General features: G+C 37.6%; 3 protein-coding genes across 4 annotated transcripts in view; 1 reads left to right on the top strand and 2 right to left on the bottom strand.

The window, feature by feature from the left end:
- Positions 1 to 25631, bottom strand: part of LOC110827976 (Autophagy-related 16) — a 154058-nt gene that overhangs the window by 75993 nt on the left and 52434 nt on the right. The window lies entirely within an intron of this gene.
- LOC147872800 (autophagy-related protein 16-1-like) overlaps positions 1 to 25631 on the bottom strand; it is a 308552-nt gene that overhangs the window by 246465 nt on the left and 36456 nt on the right. The window lies entirely within an intron of this gene.
- neo (ZP and PAN domain-containing protein neyo) overlaps positions 1 to 25631 on the top strand; it is an 84644-nt gene that overhangs the window by 37651 nt on the left and 21362 nt on the right. The window contains exons 2-3 of the mRNA XM_087355470.1: positions 4864 to 5287; positions 17253 to 17454. Of these exons, the coding sequence (XP_087211596.1) occupies positions 4891 to 5287; positions 17253 to 17454 (599 nt within the window). The 5' untranslated portion in view covers positions 4864 to 4890. The remainder of the gene's footprint in view (positions 1 to 4863; positions 5288 to 17252; positions 17455 to 25631) is intronic.

Here is a 25631-nt window from a genome sequence, read left to right as displayed (position 1 = left end):
CAACTCCTTCCACATCCCTGCTTCAATCACTCAGACGCACGCCTACGTCACTAGTTCCTGGCTTCCCTGTACCAGCAAACACAAGTGTAATGATTCCGACTCTCACATTAGATCAAAAAGAACCAAAGGACAATACGGAAGTTTATAAATTTGTACATTATAAACATATGCCGGTGTAATGAGTGTTTAATGACGGCTTTTAAAGCTTCAAACCCGGAATAGAACGTTCCTCATGATTAACAACCGTTCCTCGTCAGCGGATTTCATGTCATATAGCTGTCTTGAAGCAGCGTCCAGCCCAGCTGAGGCCTGAAGCTATCGCGCAAACGTTCAAGTACCTGATGGGCTGTTAAGAATGAAGTCTTCTGGGACGTTGTGCCGTGTAGTATGGCAGAAACTGATCGACGTTTCAGAAAAGCACAGATGAAACGTCGGTCGATTTCTACCAGACTGCACGGCGCAACATCTTAGAAGATGGCCATCTTCAAACTCACCTTCAAACGCGTCTACCGTTGTAGACCCCGTCTAATGATGATCATTAGCTTAAGATTTCTGTTTCATTTAACAGCTTGCATTACAGAAATTTTACTTTAGTGGCTCACTTTAAAGGAAGAAAGAGTAAAGAACTGGGAACTTGGGAAGAAAGTTCCAAAGATATAGTCTATTTTGAAATGCAGTGCGTTCACTGATGAAGTTGAACGCGACTGTCACTTCCCCGCTTCCAGGTGAAATTGCGTGACTCAGTGCCAAGGGCTTCAGAGGTTTTCCCGATTCGAGTCAAATACTGTTCCATTAAACAATGAAATGAACTTACCTATATATTAAAGTAGTTCCTGCCGGGAGCCGTGAAATGAGAGTTGCGTTCAACTTTATCAGTGAACGCACTGCGTAACAGGATAATTTTATATTTTTACAGACTGCTACCAGTGGGCAGGTTTTAGATGTACTTCTAAAGGAGAAGTGGTTACATGAAAGGAAGAATTAATGTACAGGCCGGAGACACGTGATAAATTATTCCCCGCGGATTTAAACCGGATTTTCCCCCAGTACGATAAAACAGTATTTATTACAAGCGTGTAACAGGCCTGCCAACAACAGCATCTTCCTATTTACGATCCTCAGATGTTATAGGAGTTCGAAAATGTTGGTTTGACAATAAAAACCCATGAATCAATACAGGCATAGTTGCATATCTAAAGATTAAGAACAAACACTAAGTTCTATGTTCAAGTTATCACGGAAATGATGACTACAGAATCTTTGGTATCGTGTCTGACAAAATTTTGGTATTGGAAATTCACACTACCGGAAATTTTGCACAAGAATAGATCGCTAACTTACATAGACTAATCACTGATTTATAAGCTTCGCTGGTCTTTCTGCATAGGTAGAAGCACTTAAAGGAAAGTACAAGTTCGTAAGTTCTTCCCAGAACTTGTTAAGACAAATTTCATAATCCAATTAAGTAAATAAATGATTTCCTAGATCATAGGATTCCATGTCCTTAATTTGCATGTAGATTAGATAGCAGAAAAGACAAAAGCAATAACAACGGAGATTCGGTTTTTTACTCAGAAGGTGCCTTGTTATGGAACTTGAATATTCACTCGGTACAAGAGCGGCGAAGTGTTAACGTCTTCGATTAAATTCCCGTTCTTCCAGGAGCGTCCAATCTAGGCGCAATAAGTTCGAAGACGAGGCACGAGATAAAACGTGGTCAGTGTTAAACTACTGTTATGTTCGACATCATCCACTGACTGAAATAAGCGTGTTTTATACGAGCTAGGTTTACAAGACATTTTGGAACTTTGTTCTACTGTCTTCAGATAACTCGTCATTAAGACAGATCTTTTAAGAAAAATATATTTCTACAAAGAAAACACACTGTACATGAAAAATGTTCCCTTCCAATTTCGGATTTTATGTAACTGATACTGTTTAATAATTCACTACTTTGATTCATTTTTATTATCTGAGGTTTATTTAACAACGCTATTCGTAGCTCAGACTGCTCGTTATAGATGCTTCACTGTTCAGCCTTACTTCAGTATACTAACAGGGTTTTATTAAAGGAATGAGAACATTGATCAGGAAGGATACGGTTCAGCCGAAATGTGAAAATGAACACAAAATTTTGTGTAGTGATAAACCACAAACATACCTACACATTGTGTTCGATATCTGTTACTTTAATACAGAAAAAAAAACATATAAAGATTCAGTTCCTACCGCAAAGAAAACACAAAACTTCATCATTACAAATATAAATTTATTAATTATGTTTAGGGGAATAATCGGTTTCCTATAAGAATCATAGGAAACCCAAAAATACACTCCATGGGAAAAATTCAGAACTATAGATTGTTAGAGCGGGTGGGGTTTAAAGGGTTATGGATAACCCCGAAGGACCTCGGTTCCAGTTCCTGGATGGGGACTCTTAACGGCGTCTCTCCATTTCAAGGCGGACACGTCACTGCAAAGCACGGCTCGAGAACTACAGAGGGGTGGGGGTTAATAACGCTATCACGTTCCTAACTCTGTACCGAAGTAATCACTCTGAACTTAACAATAATTCACAATTACCGTAAATAATCGTCGTGAAATCACTGGCATGTTCATCTATCTTAAAAGTCAGTCTCCAACAGGTAATGAGCTATATTACTTGTGGATAATTACATTCTCGTCCATCGGTTTCAGCCCTTGTAGGGCAGGAATATGATTTGATCCTTCTAATCTCACTGGCATTTCTTGGCTACAAGAGGAGAGGTGCAAAGTTGAAGCCAGCAGAAGGTCACATTCTCATGGCTATTTCCTGCACTCTTAACACTGAGACGGCAATTTACATAACGCACACATCTACCCGACAAGTACCTGAAGTAACTGAAACTCTAAGTTTGTATTTGAGATGCAGGTAGTTCGAATTTCAGCCTTGCTAACGTACATCGCGGTTTTCCACAGACCCTCCAAGCGAAAGATGGGCTAGTAACTTCAAATACATAGAGAAGTGTTGTGTGATCTTTTTGGTACGGACTTAATTCTTAAATATTTACATAATCATCTGCTTCAAAGGGTTAAATCACAATTTATAATTACAACCGCTTAAATTAAACGAACTCCATAGCAATGCTGTTAACATGACAAATTAGTTAAGTCAATTATCCTGATCAGTAGTAAACTATACGGGATGTTGCGTAAGTCCGAGCAATAGGACAAAACTCAATTATTTGACAAAATAGGGAAAGTCTGTTGGAAATCACGCGTTACATATCTCAAGTGTTGGGGTTTTTATGTAGGACGATACTCTCCTTATGTTATCAATAATAAAATCAGAGACTTTGCCACGTTCACATGACAGCGAAGGAGGGATGTTTCCTGTAGTGCTTGAGTCTCCACGTCCCTATAGCAACGTGACAGAGTGGCCTTAAGAGCCTTCCTTATTAATTTAGTTAATTCTTTCATTTAAAAGAATTACAACAGGACCAGGTCGTCCAGTGTCCTCAAGGAAAAATAAATAAAATAAAAGCTGCTTTAACTACAGATCAACAAAACAAACTCTCTCTATTCGAAATAAGAATACCGATACACAGGGCTACAATAAAGACATCGTTTTAACATATCTCGTTAAGGAATCATGCTACAGGACGCAATAAATATCTGATAGTAGGTCGTAAAATTATTGCACATAAAACGGATTAGAGATACCAAAATATGAGGGTTAAAACAGCAAAGAGCTTGTTACCGTGTCCGCCGATAAAACGTGGTAGGAAGGTTCTCATTTGAATTACATAAGCCATAATGCGTACGGCGTACTTTGCATTTAGCTGAGTTAACAGATTCCAAAGAGCCAATAACATACCGCAACGTAAAACTTAGCACATTCGTTTTAGAGCCATTCCTTTTATTACTACACAAACAAATGAAATGTTTTCAAGACAATATACTGAGTGATGAGAAAGCCGTGTTTATACAAATTGTAACTGTAACTGAGTGTCTTTTTTAGCATTTATTTTATACATATATGTGCGGTTACCGGTCTAGTACCATGACAGTAATATCCACCATGGATTTTCATTCTCACTTACAAGCGTAGAATATTTTAAATTGACGAGGTAGTCTCCCGACTTGCCGCACCGGCGTGATTATCGTTTAATTCTTAAGCCATTTACCGATTCCATTTCATTCACAGCGATTATATAGCGCCGAGTGATGAGAAGACTAACTGACTCTTTCAACATTTAATGACGCTGTTGCAGCTTCTGACCTAATAAAGCGTGTAATGAGTCTGAAGATCAGTATTAATAATGAATAGCTAATGATTTGGAAGAAGGCGGTTATGGCACCCGACTTTCGCTTAGATGGGATAAGAACCACGATAAACCCATCAGGATGGGTTATATCCCGACAGAAACTCTAATCAGCTCTTCGAAATACAAGTCTGAGGCGATATAAATATGCCTTGTTAGATGCTACGATGTAAACACACACGTCTCCCTTTCTTTAACTCTTTCATAAGACTTTGGATTATAAACTGATTACATAGTGTAGTCTTCATTACAAGTCCATAACATTTGACCGCTAAGTCTTTATTAATTCAAGATTAAATTGAAGGTATTCTATGCAACGTAAAACAATTCCACAATCTCTCTTGTCCACCTCCTTAGCAATTCATAAATCTGGTTGACGTTAAGTACCCTCTGTGTATGTTCAAATATAAAAGAACAAGGCATAAAGCCAACGACATAAAGTGGCCATAAGATCACCGGACTCTGCCCATTGTTTGCTCCATCAGTTCACGATTATGCGTGAACAGAATTACCACATTCTGCATGACTGCACTCTGTTTTTATTCCATCTTGTTTCCAGATAACCAAGCTTACAAATTGAACTACAATGGGCACATGGCGGTTCCTGGGCCTATTATTAGCAGCAGCGGCCATTGGACATCAAGTAGTAAGAGCTGATGATAGCTCATCATCATCGGAGCCTGTCGAAACGTCCTCAGAAGCTGTTCAACCATCTGGACCGTCAGCTAGCGGTCCCAGCGGCCCAAGTGCGCTAGGATACATGGGGCCGTCTGGCGTAGAAGAATGCGATCCGGACATGATTGGTTTTGAAATAATCACTGGTTTCGTATATTCGGCGCCTTCAGATCTACTGGACTCACTTCCAGGAACACTGATGCTGACAGACTGCCTGGAAGCGTGCCAGGGCAACGACACATGTCAGTCCGTAAATTACGAGACAGGCCTCTGTGTATTGTTCAGGTCTAATGCTGACAGCTATCCAGGTAAGCGGAGGTCAATAACGTGGATTTAATTAAACGACAGGAGTCCATAAGCACTTTTCGTTAGAAATCATAGTCAGTTTTCAAGATGTAGTGTTATTTTAATAAGACACATGAGTATCTAGATCTAGGTACAAATTAATTAATAGGTGTGAGCAAACTGAAATTCACACAGGCCCTTCAAGTGTGAGACACAGTATCAAAATTTTTAATGTAATGTAACGCAGCAACGGATGTTTTAAAAAAAATGAAACATCCAAGTACCTGAAATAATTAAGTCCGTAATCTCACCAAAAGCGTGTCCAAAAATGTCAGAATATATACAATCATAGTTCTATTCATTCTTGTATTCATATAGAAGCCAGGATTCTTACCAGACACAAAGGAAATCAACAATGCTCAAGAAAATTACCAAAGAGTATACTAGCCAGGAGAAAAATTAAATTAATTATGATTAGAGGAAATTACAAGACGATGAGCTTCATGGTATAGATTCTCCAACGTTAGAAGTTACGAAAATATATAAATAATTACATCGATTTTCAGGATGTGATGCAGTGTTGGAAACAAAGTTTCAAGATGCTGCTCATAAAATGTCATAAACACACACATTTTGAGGTCAAATTCGACTTTCGGGGATAAACCGCGTCGAATGTAAAAAATTTCTCATTCTTCGGCAAATACTGACTTTTCCATCTGAAGAAGCGATATTATCCGTACATTTAGGCACAATTTACAACGAACGCAGTTTCAGAGCATCATAAGGAATGTAGTATAAATTAAATAAGTTACAGTGAAGACAACTGGCGGCTGTGCTAGCACGGAAAGGCATTTCTGCTATGCGCCATCACTGCGTCGTTTATCGAGTTTTCTAGTTCTGGCGGCACAGGTGCAAAATGTCCTTAGAGTATAACGGATTTTATACCCGTAGAATTAAAATGTATTTCTCAAACAAACACTAGACCGACGTTTCAGGAACTCATAAACAAATAAACTGTCTAGGCCACAAAAACTTCCGGGACAAGTAAGATTAGATTGCTCAATTCTAATTTCGTTCCACGTGCTGACATCTAGTAAGAAAATAAGAGTACAGTTGATACAAATTTCCATCTTGATGTCGCCCATTACAGCATTCATATCATACCGCAAGTTGCTTACAGAATTACGAGCAGGGCACGCAGTTCACTTCATCACTAACTTTTCATCGTTACATATAAAGAGCCTGCAAAAGTTTTTGTTATTATTTTATACAAGTAGTAAAATAATCCTCGCATTTCATTCAACTCGAAGCTAAAGTAGCCCAAACTGAGTAAACATAGCGTACAAATTCTAATGGTTCTTCTTCATATGTGCTGTCTTTAGTACGAAAGCACTCATATAAATATCTCAAGAAATTACTACGTGTAGGATACATACTTGACCTGTCCTACCATTTCCAGCATACAGCTTACACTCACATAAACAACAACAAACCCGGAAACTCAACAAATTCCTGACATTACATTACATGTTTGCATTTCTTAAGAAAAATATACGATATTGAACAAACTTTCTTATAAGGAAAATGTGCAATTTTAAACAAATAACTCACAACCACAACGTACAATAAAATTCAAGGAGTGCACCAACCGAAAGTACAAATCATCAGTCAGTTCATTTTAAACTAAATATATAACGGATATTATATTATATTGTATTTCAAAGAAGACTTATAGAATCGTACTTAATTTTAGCAACAATTTTTAAAATTTTAAATGCTAAGATTAAGTTCAAGTGTAAGTTTTAATTGGATAAATGTGTCATTTATTTTTATCATCTTCAGAATATGTAGATCAATTCGTTAATGCTGTTAAAGAAGTGATCGCTGTTTATTCTCATGATCATACAAACAAATACACACTGTGGACAAAATTCTGAGTTACTGGATGTTGAAGCGGGCGATACACAGATTTACCACGTGTGTTTAAAGAGATAACTTGAAAAGGCATATGAACCGGATTTCTACATCCTAAATAAAAGCTAACTCAGATTTTACTAAAATTACACCATGCAACTCAAGATTCACTTCAACCGCTCACCGTCTAATTAAATAACACCACTATAAAGTATTGAAAATTACATTAAACGAAAATTTGAACCTTTACGTCCGTTCTAACAGTATGATTTAATTTTCTGTCATTCTATGCATTTTCACGACCACAACACTATCACTGCCATATTCTCCACAAAACTACGGTAAATGCAAATACTAACAGCTGCTCCGTACTGCTGTACTCAAAATCAAAACTGCCTAGTAGCTATATTTGGTCGACGGGATCAGCTCTCACTGGAATGGACATAATGGCTGTTTTAACAAAGTCTGAAGCCTGTGGGGATCTACTACAGGTAGACATATACAAACAGTCATATTGCTACTAAGTTTGAACTGCAATTATAGTGTGAAATTACCAGTCTCATGGTACACAAAACTCAGCAAATGAAATACACCCATCATTAGTAATGAATCACATGATAAAAGCAGAATGATGATGTGGAACAGAACATCCAGCCATGGACGTATAACATTAACAAAACAGCATCCGGTCTCAAGACGGTTACAAACGCTCAGTTTCTTACGAAGTTCGGCCTGCGTAGAAAAAAACTACCTCAGTCCAAACTGCATGTGTTTGCGCTTGAGCGCGGTTCGGACTGTGCTGTTCTGGTTTGTACCGTGTATGGAGTTTTCTCAATATTTTAGGCAGTTCTCATGATGGCGTAACAAATTACTTCATCAAAAAAAGTATTTTGCACGACAATCTCACGCATACAAACTGTGATTTTTCCTACAATTTAACTGCATAATATATATGCATATATTACTGTTCACGTCTATTTGTCAAAATCAAGTATCGCTCGACGGATTTTTATGAAATTCGGTACGGACTTGATTCCACTCGGCCATACAATGATGTACAGTTATACATTTTCGGAATATACAAAAATTTGTTAGTAATGTTTTGTATATTGTAAAATAATAACATGGCGGCAGAATGAAATAAAAACAAAATATCTGACCAGGATCACGTCCCACGACCCTTTGCGTCTGCGTCCAGTGTGTTCTCACAAAATTAACGAGCCTTCTTACATATCGGTATTAATTTGTGTTGCTTGAAGCAGACATTAAAATCACGTGATCGGTACAATATTAAACAAAAGTTGTGTAAGTTATATAATTGACGTAATCTTTAATCACTAACTCAGAACTGGGAAAGAACTAATGTGTGTATTCCCGTACAACCTTCCAGACTTGTATAACGTGCATCTTATTTTATCTTTACTTTCAAACTGCAATTTTACTTATGATTATAGTCTATTGTGTTGTAAGGTACCCTATTGTTAGAGCCTTGTTCCACGCACAGAGAGCACACCTGCAATTACAGAACTGTTTATATAAACTGTGGTTAGACAACGTATTGGAAATACTGACGTGATACTTCGATCTACCAAATTGGGCGTTTTAGCAAACAGCATGCGAACATATGGCCCTTTATAGCCCGTTTTATACCGAATCTGAACAGCTGATGTCAGCATAGTCAAGTACTACACAGTTAGACCTCACACCTTTCGGCAGATATACATCACGTATAAAATTTTCAAATAAAAGCTGGATGTCTGAATTATGTTCATATTTAAGTTATATGCAAATTATTTCCAAGATGATAAACCATTTTTGATAAAAATCTTAAATTTAATATAAATAAAGGGTTATACTAGACTTAACGCGGAAGGAAATTAAAATTCGTCGATCTCATGGCGTCTGTCTACACAGGATAATATACTATTTCTGCTTTCGAGGATAATCCGCGTTAAATGTTGAATGTTTTCGGTTTCGGCAAACATTTCAGTTGCCATCTTCATGGTTAATTTGTTGGAAAACTTTACGCGAAAACATAATGGCAAGAATTACAAAGGATGACTCTGATAAACGCCGATATGCATCCACGTATCGACCAGGATTATATTCCGTGATTTCACAGAACGAGAAATCGAAGATAGTGTGCGTCTCGGACTGCACTACCACAGAGTTTGTCAGTTTATCACTATACTAACTCCATGCAAGAGAAGACGAAGATATTTTAGAAAACCTCTAATAAAAGCAACGAAGTATAAACGAAACTCGTTATATCATGTCAAAGGATGAAAGACGTTAGACACCCCAAGCAACTTAGAGATTACCACAGTCGGAAGACGAAGACCTAGACCACACGGTTATAGTCTCGAGGTCAAAACAGCTCATTTATTGGCGTAGCTTCGTGACCTGAAGAAGATGATGTTGAAACGGTAGAGTTCTTCTAGACCCCTTACGTAACCATAAGCTTCATTACCGTGTTCATAGGGGTCCAAACTTTCATTTTCCTGCACACAGACTACTCAATCTAAGTAATATTATCTTATCGTTATTTGTAATGAAAAAAACCTCGACCATTCTATTATTTACTGATTCAAAGTTAATATATAAATGAAATAAAGTATTCAATACTGTGAAACCACTAACGTTTTTCTAACACAGTAAGAATTAATGCATTTCAGCAACAAAGTTTCACTGCTCTTAATGAGTTATGCGACATTTTAATTTATCGCCCGAATTACGTTACAACCTACTACTCACTTCCAAAAATGAAATAAGAAAATGCGAGAAGTATGATTCACCGCTGTATAAAGTTCATATACTGTAGCCAGTGAGTCTCAGAATCATGTTGAAGATGAGTCCCAGCCCGGAATCTCCTGTTCTTGTTTAATAAATGCAATTATGATTTAAATTCATAAATTCCTCATGATTTAGACATGAAGCATCGATGTGTTACGAAAATTACGTTCGCCAAAAAAAAAAAATGTGCTGTAATATTCTCCTGTAAATTGGATTCCACGGAGGACAAACGAAGACCCTTTCGACAATAGATAGCAGCAAGGAGGAAGATTATTTGCAGAGATGAGGATCTAAGAAATATAATGCACGTCACGTGGAGAAGGGCTTTAGAGTCATCTGCTCGTTGCATTAACATTCTAGAATATTCAACACTACAAACATACGACAGGTCCTTGACAATAACTGCACATTTCTATGACCTCTGTAAACCGGTTTTATGTCTTATCTACCGAAATTTAATACATATATTATGGGTATCTGCTGTTAAATATGTTCCAACACATGCATTCTTTCGGGGCTAAACAATGTTCACAATAGAAAACAGTACTGTTCATTTTATATATTACTTTTACTACTAGAAAACCCAGACCCCAAAGCTCTTATGAAGACGCTCAGAAAGATTTACGTGTGTCATTGCAACTAGTGACCTCTCTGGACATCCTAAGCAAGCTGCCGTATTCAAACCACAGGGTTCCACAGATTAACTAACAAACTGTTGCGATAAATTCACCCACAGCATCGCCAAGAAAGCCAACGGAACAAAGATATACGAGTCTTCAAACCAGCCGGATCGTATACATTTTAATATATTTTTAACTTCAAAGGATATGTACCTGAAATCCGTTTTAAATAAGAGGGAGGTTTCAGACGAAACATGAACGACATTGCAGCTCTACATAAAGCAGGGACATATTTAATTCATTTCTGTTTCTTTCAAAGCAATTATAAACTTCCTATTTCGCACATATTTATAAAAACACAAAATGCGATTTAGTTTAGCATGCAATGTGCAAACATTCAGACACATATCATCCAAACATTTTAAACCAGAAAACACAAGCATGCATACATACTGACACTAAATAGACCAACTTTACGCAGTAAAATCCTTTTTGAGAACCTGATAGCCGCTCAGCTGGTTCATCCCCGTTTTTATAGAACCCTGTTTTCACTGCCATGTTCACTGGCACTTGCGCAAATGACTAATTTTGGTCGTATGAGATGGACCCGTCCGAAGCACGCGCTCGAGGAGTGTCAGCTTCAGTTGGTTTGTAGCTTAGGCTGTGTTTAGATCGGTGCGACCCCCACTACTACTAAACTCCCCTTTCTCTGCTTACACTGAGCATTTAGGTGCCACCACTACTCGCGCGACCTCTAAGAACACAAATTTGAAACTTGCAGTCCGTCCTGGAGACACCAAAACATGCCAAAATAAGCAACAATTTTAGTCGAAATCACTTTCATCAGGATAATTTTCTTTGTAATCAGTGTGCCCTTATGAAAAAAGTATACAAGGCACAATTCCATAAAGCGTAAAAATAAAATTCCTCTAGTAACCATAAAGGCATTCATGAATATATAAAAAAGTAACCTGCTGCTAATCAACAGGTTGATCAAGAATGCTAATTAAATAGACAAGACAGAGCGAAATTTACCACGCAGTATATTTTTTTACATCCGTCGTCGTCATTATCTCTCGTGAAGTTACTTACAGAACTGATTTACCTGCGCCTTCATCGAATAACACCACCTGCTAAAACTTGCCGAAATGAAGCCCTCTTCGTCTCTGTTTCTCTTCTGATAGCATAACACACTATAACACTTTCCTTCTGCTTATATGGGCTGCACATTTCACGCATTTATTTCTGTAGTCCGAAGACCATGGATATTCTTCGCTAGACTCACCTGTGGTTTCTCACGTTAAGCATTTCAACTGGGCTTGAAAATACAATGAAATCTTCTTGAGCGACAAGCCGTGTGAGAGGCGTTGTAATCCAACGTTTTTGAGGTTGTCTCTGTCTTCATCAACCTTTATTATTATTATTATAAAACCCCATGATATCTACTACGAAACAGAGGTGAGAAAATAAACGTAGATTCTTTCCCAACTAAAACTGAACATAGCACAGTCCTTTAGGAACGAACGGTAGTTCAACTGGTCAACAAATTCCTAGCCGTTGACACAATCCGCAGGTTTATTAATATATTCGCAAGAAGTCGACACTGGTCCCTACCCTGAGTCACACACATCCAGTCGACATCCTCGTCGTTTATTCCATAAAAGACGGGGAATTAGGTTGACCAGATATTATTAGCTTCTCAAGAAAGACTCTGGTTCATGGAATTAATTATACAGGGTGATTCAAAAGGTTAGGCCCAAACTGAAGGAGTGTATAGAGGGACTCAGAGAGAACAACTTTCGAATAGGAACCCGTGTCCTCCGAAGTTATCCTGAGTCAGTCGAGGCCGTAGAAGTTAGGGAAGTCTGATAACATAACGCTGAAATAATTTGGTTTGTAAGATTGCTAATGTAATCCTTGTATATTAATAAAAAAACAAAATTAAGCTAGTAGGAGAATAGCAAAGTACGATCAACAGACATCCCTATCTTTAATGGCCTCGACTGACTCAGGATAACTTCGGAGGACATGGATTCCTATTCAATAGTTGTTCTCTCTGAGTTCCTCTATATGCTCCTTCAGTTTGGCCCTTACCTTTTGAATCACCCTGTATATGGTACAGCTATGAACTGTCCAATGTGTTTAGTAACAGGAAAACATACTTCTTAACTATTTAAATTTTCTTTTCGGTAATTCATATACAAATGTTAAAATGTCCTATCCTACTGCTTATTTGTTTTTAGTGTGGTAAGCAAATACGATTTCTTTAAATAAACCTGACGTATCCAAAAAAAACCCGTCTAAATAAACATGTTGTTTTCTGCTTTGAATCAACAAAATTACTGGTCTGCTAAATTGCAAGTTAATTTCACAAATTTTATTAAAAACTGGAAGATATATCGCCATGTCTACAACAGCACCAATGACCGATGTAACGACTTCACTTGGCAACAACATGACAGGACGAACGAGCACCCAATCACGCGCATACATAAAAACATAACCTAACGGATGTAGGTGTTTTGACCGAGAAGGACCGCGTTTCACCTACCAATAACTTTCCATTTTTTCCCTGCTCTGGATGATCAATCACAATAAGTGTCCAAGATGCGGTGGCGAGAATCAACTTCCTCATAGACTAAATCAATTTACACAAACATCACCATGTTTGCATTATACTCGTACAATACAGCGATATAAAACGCATTGGGGGGCATGATTAACACCTAAGCAACTAGCAACAAGCGAAAGGCGATATCATATCAAGTTTGCTAGTCAGTGAATGTCGTGATCACTCCACACCACGTTTTCTATAATTTTAACAAACTTCATGCTCAGTTGTTCTTCAGGATTCTTGTTACTGTCTACTACGATGAGCTACATGCAAGATGGCTTATTGGATGATGCAACAGGCCAATCCAAACACTGTCTCTCCATGGCGACATGAGATACAAATCACTCGGCGATACAGCTGAAAAGTTTATTTCCACAAGTATCGCTAGTGACTAAGCGACAATTTTAAAAGCGATATCGCTAGAGTTCGTGTGTGATGATTTAACATTGTAATGCATGTAATATCTATCGCGTATCGTCTGCTTCTTGTTGCTAATTCCTCCGATGTGAATCATGAAGTACAAGCAACAGAGAAGCTTTAGCAAGTGCAGTATACATTATAACAAAGTGGGAGGAAGATAAAACCATTAATATGATGTATGATACCAAGAATATTCTTAAATGAAGTACACGGATTTTATGGTGGGGATGGTGATAACGTGGAGAGGTCTTTAGCATGCAAGTAAAGAATGGTAGCTTTAATTTGTGGGCTTTAAAAACGATATGGATTTGCTTCTGTGGGAAGAAATATATAATATTAATAAACTGCATACGTAAAAAAATGTTTTTATAGGCTTTTGGATGTAACGTTAGGTATGAAACTTGTCTCGCGTGTAGTTGGGCGTTCTTGTGAATCTGTTGGCTTTTTCCTTAAATACAATTCTTTATACTTCAGCAAAAACTAACTAACATAACTTTTCTGTTAGAAATTTAAAAATACAGCACAAATAACAGTACAGCACTTGTTACAAATTTCATGCGTTGTGACGCGATATATGACTGTATGTATGAGGAAAAGATAGATCCTACAAGTTTCTGCAAAGGAAATAAATGTGGGAAAATGACCACTAAGATAAACAAACTTCTGCTTTATGAATCCATACTGCGGATCACGAGATTTTAATGTATTTGTAGGTGTTTTCATCCCATAAAATCATGTTAATATCACTTACCAGTCCGAGTGCGAACAATATGTACCAACTTCTTTAAAAATCATTAAATGTACATTTTGTATTTATTAGTTTTTGTACGATTCTAAATGTAAACCGGGATTATATCTTTAAACAGCATTAACCACCCGAATATTTAAATGGAGAAGTGTTTTCTATGACGTATGGGCTAAATTCTTATTTTGAGAAGCTTCTGGTTCAAAGAGTTAACTACCAAAATTAACCCGAATCTCAAAGTCGGCATTTTCTTATCCAAGCCACCACAAACCCACCTTAGGAATCAGGAATACTGCCACTATGCATTGGATAAATAGTTACGTCGTACTGCTGTGGAATGAATGTCTACAAAATGCTTTAATTAAACTTTTATCTGTGTTCGATTTTCTGGAAATATCACGCAGAACACAGACAGCTGGAATGTGCTATCGGTACGTCAATTAGAAGTAAAACTATTTGTAACTTGTTGTTAACTTCTAATTTAAAAGACAGTCGAACTGAAAAGGAAAGTATTTTTAAAACACGCCCAGTCGCAGTGTTTCATTCAACTGTACGAAATGGAATCAGGCCTACTTAGAAACCAACTGAAGTTTGAGACACTGAAATTTGTATCTCATCAGTAGCGGAATTACATTTAGTTCAAGAATCTTACAGAAATTATTTATATTGTCATGTCTTACGTTAATACTAAAACAGCAAAATTCATTCTTCTGGCATTGCACCACTGGATATAATACGTTTTCTGCTGTTTATATAACTCAAAAACGATAGTATCTACCATATGTGAAATCCACATGACGTTACAACTCAGAAGAATATCGATATCTTCACGCAGTGAGAACCTAAAATTTCTAATTTCTCCTTTTTTCCTCGATAGAATAAACGCAATTTTGAAGCAAACAGTTATAACATCAGCACACATCCTGATTTCGATATCAGGCCAAGAGCTGAATCAGTGCACGCACACACACAATGATGGAGGGAAAAAAACAACGCCATAACGGTTAGCTCTCCTGCTTCGTATTCTTGAGGTCTCGGGTTAAAATCTCGGCCCAAAGACAGGCAATACTGAGGTGTTCGCGGTTTTCTTCAGTCCCTCCAACAAATTCCGGCATTGTACACTGAATTAGGCCACAATCGCTTCCTTCCAAAACATTATCAATTAATCGTGTTACCATCCGATGCCAAAACGTCAGACAGCATCTCCAAATAAACAAAAAATAAATAAATACTGATAAACTTTAACGCAGTAATTCTTACGTTATGTAACGACGCCATTTTCCGAAATGAGATATCATTCATTATGGAGAGGTGGACGTTAACTACTTTGAAGTATAATCTTAGCATTCGCCTGAACTGAGAAAAATCCTGGTGAGAACAACCGATAACTGAGTCGAGATTAAACTGATACCTCCCACATTAAATTCTACAGCCTGCTACTCCAGCGTGCGCAGTCAATGTAATTTAAATATAAACACCTTCACACACAATATTACACTGAGTTACGTATGTGAATTGATGCTATTGTCCCACGACACATGAATATAAAGTGGGGAACAATATCGTGGTGCATTCCGTCATAAAGTAACCAATTTCCGGTTTGGCCCCAACACGAATCACGCGTGTTGTGGCACGATGCCACTGCTGATGCTAGGTGCGAGCGAACTCCTCGTGGGAACGATGTTACGTACCACAAAACGCATCTACTCAATCACTGCCACGATCACAGTCCTCGAATAAAAACTCTGCTACTATTATCGCAAGGGACCGGAGCTTATTACATTAAAATTGAAACTGAGGGTTTTGATACCAACAGCAGAGTTTTAGGTAGCCGAAGAACTTAAGCCTATGAATATAGAAACGGCAGTACAAATCGGAATTATATTCACGACGAAAATAAATCAGTACATTCAGACTCAGACAGCCGATTATAAAAATACTCACATATAAGCACAGAGTGATTGCATAATTAACGAGCACCTTAAAATTATTGTAATAGTGGAAGCAGCCGCGTGGAATTAATATTGCTGCACAGAATTTTTAAAAAAAATTACTAAACGTTTTAGGTATTTAAAAATGGAGACTAGTTATGCGCTTATAACAGTAGGCGGCATAAATTACGTTAAAATGGGTGTCGTTCGATCAGAAGCACATTAACTCTTTGAAGTCCAAGTAAATGTTAAGTAATATTTAAAAATTCGATTCTTACATCAACACAACCCTTCCCAAATGCAACGATTAGTTGGTTACAGCTGGTTAGGTAAATAATTCGCTGTTTATCCTTGGAATCATAAGTAACATATAAATACACTCACACGACTTAGCACTGGCATTTATTAAGTCTGCTGGTAACAGTTTACAGCGTCGAATATGACTCCCTGCTCTTTTGTCCAGCTTCTGTGTATATTTACATTCTTTCTCCACTTCTACATAAAACAAAACCACTATCTCTCATATTTGTTATCCCCTAATATGTGACTTAATCCCTCTCATAATTCTTCACTAACCTTTCACATTTCCCCTTATATTTGCTTAAATATAGTCCAATTATATGCAGTTGTCATTATTTTTATTTGTAAGTATCCTTATAATTCCTATGTCCAATTTATTGTTCCTTCGCATCTCAATATGTGACTCAATTCTTCCTCTATATTCCACATAGAACACACCACCTGCTCAGTATTTCCCCTGACACCATTTAATCTCCACACACCCATTTTCCAGCATCCTATACCTCCCGTAGCCTCCTAGGATACATTCTATAGACAAAATGTCAGCATGTGATACACATAGGGTTCGTTGTATGAACTGCAGTGGATTTGTTTATAACAAAATAACAAGTTTATCAGCACGCCATTACGCCTTGGGGTGGTGTGTTGCAGGGGCGCTGACCAAGTCCCAGTTCCCCGTCTTCACAATCTACGCGCAGAAGACGTGTCTTGGCGTGAAGCCATGCGAGAAGGCGTGGTGTTTTGACCGAGTGCAAGGCTACCAGCTGTCCGGCTTCTCCAGAAAGCAACACGTAACTGCTTCTCGTCAAGACTGTCTTGAGCTGTGTCTTGGCGAACGTGAATTCCCATGCAGGTAAGAGCAGATTGAAATGCAAACCACACATTACAAACGGATATTGTCAGAGAAAGCCTCGAATTCCTACTTTCGAGAACAGGCACATGTGCAATGTAACAGAAGCAGTGACCCAGAGATCGGCGAAGTGCCCACGTCAAAAACGCCTGAGAAGGAAATGTTCTGAGTATGTAAATCAAACTGCATGCTCTGTTGATGATGAATGGAGCAGACATCAACAATCATTGCCCACGGAGCGACACCATATTGGCTTCTTTTGGATGACAGCCGCGAATAAGTAATTTTGAGTGCGGCCCCTCGCTGTGAACGTATCCCACAATGTTCATACAGGCTCATATTAAGTATGCACGTGACTTGTACGTAATTCCTCGTATATTACATACTGAACGATCTCTGGGACATTTTCAGTGTAATTACGAGTGGCATTACATAAATTATGGAGTATATTGTGGTATTGAAGGTAGTCCTACGAGGCCGAAAAGAGACAGGTTTTAAGCACAGAAAATGTAGTAAGTAAACTATTCAATTTGTTTCGGAGTAATACTAAATTTGACACACGTCACGGAATGCAGTTATGCGAGACAAATTCAGTGTGACTTAGAGTCACGTATTCTTCCCCAGCAAACAGCAAGTCACATTTAACAAGTAGTTCTGCCAAACATCAAACCACTAACTAACGCAACGTCTGCTCCCTGAAGACGATCAGTTTGTTTAGTTATAGGAAATCCAGGTAACATGGACAAGTCCCGTCTCCACAGCTCAAAGTGTTCATGGACCTATTCATTTGCAATTTACATTGTAAACAGAAACATATTTAAGAAAGCTGATAAAAATATTAACAACGTACTTGTCCTAATTTCATGACTACAACTTCAAAAATGCAAATGATCATATTTGTTGTTTATAGATGGGCAAATTACAGTTTATCTCCGGAATGTTCGTCTTTATTTATATGAGTATCGCATGATTACGTATTACTGGGTATTCAATTCCAACTGTCTGCTTCATTAGCGTTTTATTAAACGAACGCCCCAAGCCTAGAAACATCTCTATGGCATTCTGTGGTACAAAACATTACATCCGGTACCAATATTGGATAAAACGAAAATCATACAAGACAGGTAAAGAGAAGAAACAAAGGGTAAATCGCTCCTGGCAGTTAAAACTGAAGTAGAAGCTTCCTGTTTAAGTAACGGTTGGTTCAGTTATGTAATAGACTTTAGATACTCTCCTCCGAACGAATTTAGTAAAGCCTCTGGCAAGTACTTCAAATAGATTTCCGAGAAAATAAGTTCGAAGACATGGTAATTTGTGCTTTGTTGTAGTTCGATTCACTAAAACTTCGTAACAGACGGATATTTTTCTGTTTTGTTTAAAGATTCACAGCAATGCAAGATCGTGGAAATAACAAATAAAATAAAAAACACACTCTGGTACTTATTTGTACCCTTACTGCTAAGTATCTTATCAATTTGAATCATTTCTGCAGAAACCATTAGTTCTTGTGTTATCACAGGATTAATTACTAGCAATTCATTATTTCTCTAAATATTAAATTATGGGAGATCATCTTTCGACGCTGCCCAATGCCTGCCGCGTTTAAAATAGCACGTTTCCGTCTACAGACAGAAGGACATCGTACACCTACCACGCGAGACCTTTTAAATAAAGCTATTTGTTATAGCTTAGACCAGGGTAGTCCAACATTTTTCTTCCCTCCGGCCAAAAATTTGTTTTCCCGTTAGACCCAAAGGCCAATAACCCTCTCCAGGCACTATTCTGAAAACCAACAGCCAACTTTCATTATCATTTAGTTAATAAAAAATGACAAATTACTATACTATAATCTCAGATATAAATATTACTGAAATGTATTACACAAATTACTGTAAAGATACACATTATTTTAAATGCGCTCCTGCAACAGCTTGTATGTGACATAATTCATAACTGCAAAACATTTTACGGAATGGGTTTTAATTCAGTGTGTGGCCCTTGTACGTAAAACAGCAAACGATATACCAAAACGAGATAACCGTGTGCTTCGTTACTGGTTACAAGTGACCTCGGGCAGGTTGTGGTCCGCGGGCTGCCAGTTGTACCACACTGGCTTACGGGCCCTTTGGATACGTCCCTGCCACTAAACGGCAACCGAGTACCCAGACCCTCTGTCTAACTTAACACATATATTAAGGAACAACCTACTCCAAAACTGAAAATTAAGCAAGAATACAATTACGCCGCTCACAACAGAAAGTTATTTTGTTTTATGTAACTCAGGCGTTGGATGATAGGATAATTAATTAATAATGACTTAGAAAGGATAAGGAAGGAAGCGGTCGTGGAGTAATTAAAGGTTCTATCCGGGCATTTGCCTGAAGGGCCTGAGAAATATCACAAAAATCCTAAGGACAGCCTCTCTCCGGGCAGACATTTGAATACGAGACCTTCCGAATATAAATTAAGAACGGTAAACACTAGGTTGCAAAGTTCGGTCATACTCGTTAAAATTTACTAAACATTTAGCTATAAAATAGAACTAATCAAAAGTCGCTTCTGAAATAATTAAATAATACAATTTGAAATTATCGTCTTCCGTTAAGCGAGTAACTCACAGGACAAAAGAAAGTACGCTTTTTTCCAGAAGCGTAGTGATCTCATCAGAGATGAATAATACTTTCGAAATTTGGCTTACTAAGTGATTTTTGAGAAAGACAATTCAGAAATCTGCATGACGGCATCACTGGTGGTTGCGCTCTTAAAAGCATGAAGGACCATTTCTATCACGTGCGTTATAAAGCAGCTTTTAAATACACCTCTTAGTCACTAAACTATTTAGCCGTTCATGCACTTTTTGTCATTTTCCACTACTATGTATGTAAAAACAAGCACGAAGAAGAGCTATTATTAGAATTCGCAGTAAAAAAACACAGCTACACGCGTACGTGCATTAACTTCAAGCTACGTTATAAAAAAAGCAAAACAACAATTATTTTGAAGTTGCAGGAATTTGTACGTGACAACCATGAGCCATTGGGATGAAAGGATGATTCTTCTCTCGCAAGCCATTTCCTCAGACAGTCGGTAGCCACATAACACTGTTCGTCTGAACCATAAATAAACACATATTACGACACCACAATGTACAGCCCTTTCAATCTGTTGATTAAAGCACAGCGCTGTTATTGAAATTATAAAAAGTAGAGTACAAAAGGGAATTCTCAATGCTTAATCATCATTATTACAACAGAACACATAATATCCATGAAAACGAAAATACACAGCGTATTATTACCGCACACGGCGCAAAATATCAACAATGGTATATTATAATCACTTAACGTCTTCATAACGAAAAGCGAACAATATTTACCACGCCTGGCTTCAGATGAAAAAAATAAGATGATGTTTAATTACAAGCAGACAGGTGTGTATAAAGATTTGTGTGAATTTAATAAAAACTTTACATTCAATGACTTAAAATAGTTAATAAAAACTGTTTATATCTTATGAAGTTCGTCTTGGTATCACATATGAGGCATAAAAACTGATAAATATCTTAATTTGTATCTACCCGAACAGCCAGTTTAAAGGCCTATTCTGTGAATATTTATTTCAAGATAAGGAAAATTAAAATACATCAGGGAACCTGGGGAAAACGTGACAGACTGTGATATTCGCCCTATGGTGCAGGAAATTCTCTGAAAAGTCGATTTTGTACTCAAAGAATAGCCCACTTTCCTTATGGAACCCAAAAGGTTCGTCATCGTGTTCACAAAAGCCCGCGCGCCACCTGAGCTAGAAGCATCCAGTTCGCGCCATCGGATCCTATCTCCCTATCTTACCATTATCCTCCCTCCTCCGCCTAGGTCTTAACAGCGGTCTCCTCCCCTCAGGTCAACCAAACAACTTGTAAACATCCCTCCCCTCCACCATGCGTTCCGTATGCCCCGCCCACCTCATCATCCTCGATTTAATCACCCTGACGATATCAGGTGACGAATAGAGGCCGTGAAGCTCATTGTTGTGCAATGATTGTCTGTGTTATTACTCGGCTGAAAATAAAGTTTCGTGGGGTAGTGAATCCTTTGTATAATGTGCAAGTTTGCTTCGCCAGGATATAAAATGTAGATTTCTGTCTTCTGGGTTGTTGCGCCGTGTAGTCTGGTCGATGTTAACCAACGCCCTGATGACGGAGGCAGTATGACCTTTGAAACGTTGGTAAACATCTACCAGACTACACAGCGCAACAACCCCGAAGACAGAAATCTTCAGACTCACCGCCGTGAAAACATCAAATCTTACATAAAAAACGTAACCAATCAAGTACGTACCCGAACTCACAAAATCTCACTTCCAATTCTAAATTCACGACAGCTTGCCAATGGACCCTATTTTGAACTAGCTGAATCTAGTTCACACCCTCAAACCACATTTCTTTTAAGATCCATTTTAATATAATCCTCTTATCGACGCCTAGATCTCCCATGTTGTCAGTTTGAGATTGTCCACCTAAAATTATGTGGGTGTTTCTCATGTCACCCTGCGTGCTGTACGCGTTCAACCCATCTTATTGGCGTTGATATGATAATCATAATAATGTCCGGATGTTCAAATCAAGGAAGATTCGTGAGTCTCAAGTCACGGCCACTACAGTTCCCTAAAGCCCTTTCTTGATGGTACATTAATTAACACGGTCTTAAAGGCATACTAAGTTAAATACACAATAAAGCCCGGTCAGTATCAATACCAGTTCATATTGAATAATGAACAGGAAAAAGGTACATTAAAACATCAAAGACATACGAACTGAGACGCAAGATTCTGTAAAGCTGGTTTTCTAACTAAACTGAGATCAAAGTACTTCAAAATGAGCTAAGGAATTGTTTCTTCCTTGGTCGCTCTGCGGTTTAAATCTTTGCCTCTAGCAGCAAATGTTGCTTCCTGTAAAGAGCGGTAGACCCCTATTCGAGAGCCTGTCCAGAACCGGCTATCCTGAATACGATTTCTCGTGGTTTTCCTCAATGCCACGAGAAAAAAGTTGAAACAGTACCTCAAGGTATGCCACGACCGCCTCCTTCCACGCAAATTCCAGTCCATCAGTTTCTACTAATTTACATTACATAACGCATGTTGTTGGAAAAGCGTCGTTGAATAACCCAAGGCACGAATAAGAACTATTTAAATGTGCAGCAGCAACTTCGTTTGTTTTAACGGGTTTATGTCCATGCTTAGAGTGACACAGCGGTGTGTTTTACTCAGGTACTGACACTTATCAATCGTAGGACAGAAGAATAAGTAAAGTGTTCTAATGAAACCATTCTTATAAACTGGATCTGTTATTTAACGTAGAGAGAAAAACGTAAAGAATGTTTTATGACCAAAGAGTGTCCTTATTTAGGATTATATGCCTTAATTTGCCTCCATGACGTGTTTCCGTTTAACTTCAGCGTAAATTTGATGGCAGTGGTGTATACGAAGTATAGAATGTTCAAAGAGTCCCCACAGTAAATACTCAGATGCAAGTCTCAACGTGTAGAGAATGGCAAAATGTTTATTTTTTATACGTTGGTAGCAAAGATTTATGGCAGTTATTTCCTGTTTACAAGTGCTTACAAGTTATACGACATCATTTCCAATTTGTTTCGTAACTAAATGTAAATATATTTAATGTATAGAAACTTTTTGAACAACCTGTATCACGAAATTTTATTTGGAAATGTACCATCGTCTGCGTTTTAAATTACAATTATAAAGAATTACGAAAGTTAACCTATTGTTTTATAAATCTGTATCGTTTTAAATAGCTTTCATGCCGTTTTAAGAATTTTGTCAAACGGGCTCTACAGTGTAGGCATGTTCCTTACGTTTTTACCTGAAGACGGATTCAGAAAGAGCCTACGAAACGCAGAAAATTATAGAACTATAAAAATGTAATAAATATATTAATTATTTGTTAACTATTTGTTGTTGCCGTCATATAGGCCTGTAGAAAAAGCTGTGGAACAAGCAAATCTTCCATAAAATTGGAAGAAACTGGACACCTAAAAAGTTGAGAAACAGATAAGAGCCATCCGTAATCAGGCGATATAAAAAAATATGGAACAGTTTTCTGTAAAGGTCCTTGGTATATGCCCAAAAGTACTTTCCAAAGTCGATTAAAACGATCAATTTCGTTTCATGGATAGATTTAGTTTACTAGAAGTGTTGGAGACGTAGTGTGGTGTACGAAATTCCAAGTGAATTCTGTAATGTTTTGTATATGTATCTTAATGACTTTTACTTTTATTCACTGCAGATAAAATAGATTTTTGCAAGAATATTCAGGCAAAAAATATCACACTGCATAGCGACATATTTTTACTTCCGATTCGTTCAATACTCGACACAACGAAAAAAATATATTCCAAACTGTCCACTAAAATAAAAAAAAATTAAAACAGAAATGCAAACAACTTGGTACTTGATACTGGCAGCTACTGAAACGTAGCTAAACGAACTGAACTGAACTGACTCATGATGGATAGAGTAGCGGGCTCTTATAAGCATGATCATGTATCTTCAGCTCAATAAAAACAGGCACTTCTGACGACTTGAGTAGCTACAAAACTTTTCAAATAACAAGTCTGTATGACGCAGTTAGTTATCTCAGTAAGGACTCTTTTACAACACGGCCTCCCCAAATGGGCTCCGCGAATGTCAACACAGCGGGGCTCCAGTACACAATGTTATCAATCGAAATCGAGATTGCTTCCTTCCATAACCGAATCTTAACACAGTAAACGAGCTCACACTGCTAGACGGATACCAACGAAACTATAATAAAACATTTCAATGCCGCAGTTACATGCAGACACGTTCCACACCTAACATGGCGTCGCAGCTGTTTCTTAAGAGGAGAAATGACTGCAGTTTAATTGCTTCTAGAATCACTATTAAGAATGAAGTAATTCAGGTTCTACCGCAGTAAAAGTACTGTAACAAGAGTGTCTCTTTTTAACTACATTATCTATATACAGTGCAATGTTACTTACAGTGAAAAGCATCTACTACGTTCGTCTGTACACGCAGCTGTAAGAGATTGATTGTGTTCACAGAAAAGATTTACTTCTAACGTGTTGCTGTCTCACACGTTAAGCCGTAAAATGATCATTTTTAAGTATTACAATGATTAAAAGTTTAAACAATAGCTCTAAAGTTAACACAACGCATCTGTCATTCCCAAATAAGTCCGTGGCGTAATTGTCAAAGGTTCAAGTGTAATTAAGTAGGTAGGTATTCATGCCTTTTACAAGCAATTCTCCGGAATTTTTATACGTTATTTCCACTAAACATGTTAAATGAAAGCACAATGATAGGTTATGCCCATCTGTCCCCAAGTTTCATTTCAGAAACTATTGAACGGATTTCGATTATACTTGGTACTTCGGGTCTAAAAGAAACGCTATCGACAAATTTTATTTTCTTTCGTATCGGTTCAATAAAACCCATAATTTACGTTAAACTGAAACAGGACTTAATCACTGTTCCTTATCTGCATGTTAAAATACATCTTAAGAAAGAGAAGTGTAATAGCTTACCTTTTTGATATGCATCAAAGTTTTTTCTATGTCCGTTGTAGGTGTCAAAGAAATAGAAATATCCTGCGTTGTATAGTTGTATTTGAAGTATCGAAACTTGTGTAAGACTTTAAACAAACTTCATACAGATCGATAGGAGTCTTTTGTACAAGATTGCCTTTATGTGTTTGAACCTTCATGCTATTATTATATTAGTAAACCTGTTCATATAACACTCCTTTTGAAGCGAACTTGTATACATTGCTGTTGTTGCAAAACACATCCTGAGTAGTTCAGGCGCTGGGGTATGACACACATTCACGAGGAATTAGAAAAAAAATGCGGGATTATAAGTCTATTTTCATGTACTTCTTCGGGTAAACCGTCAGTTATTGCAATCCGATTTAAATCAAAACCGTAACAAATCTGCAAATTTCAGTAAAACTACCCAGTTCTTAAAATATATAATAGAATTCAGGTCAATACACAAACTTTATTTAGATGTTAAAATTTAAATTTAAAATTTGCGCCATTCATCGCTACAACGATGTTACAATAGAGCGCCTTCATTCACTACATGTTTCGATGCGAAGCATCATCTTCAGGTGTTATCCTTTA

This window comes from Zootermopsis nevadensis, unplaced genomic scaffold (assembly GCF_977971745.1).
Source record: "Zootermopsis nevadensis isolate Lab colony 2312 unplaced genomic scaffold, Znev_1.0 Znev_ptg000024l, whole genome shotgun sequence".
NCBI classification, from domain to species: domain Eukaryota; kingdom Metazoa; phylum Arthropoda; class Insecta; order Blattodea; family Termopsidae; genus Zootermopsis; species Zootermopsis nevadensis.
The sequence above is the reverse complement of the archived record's forward strand: the minus strand, read 5'-3'. Positions and strand labels throughout refer to the sequence as shown.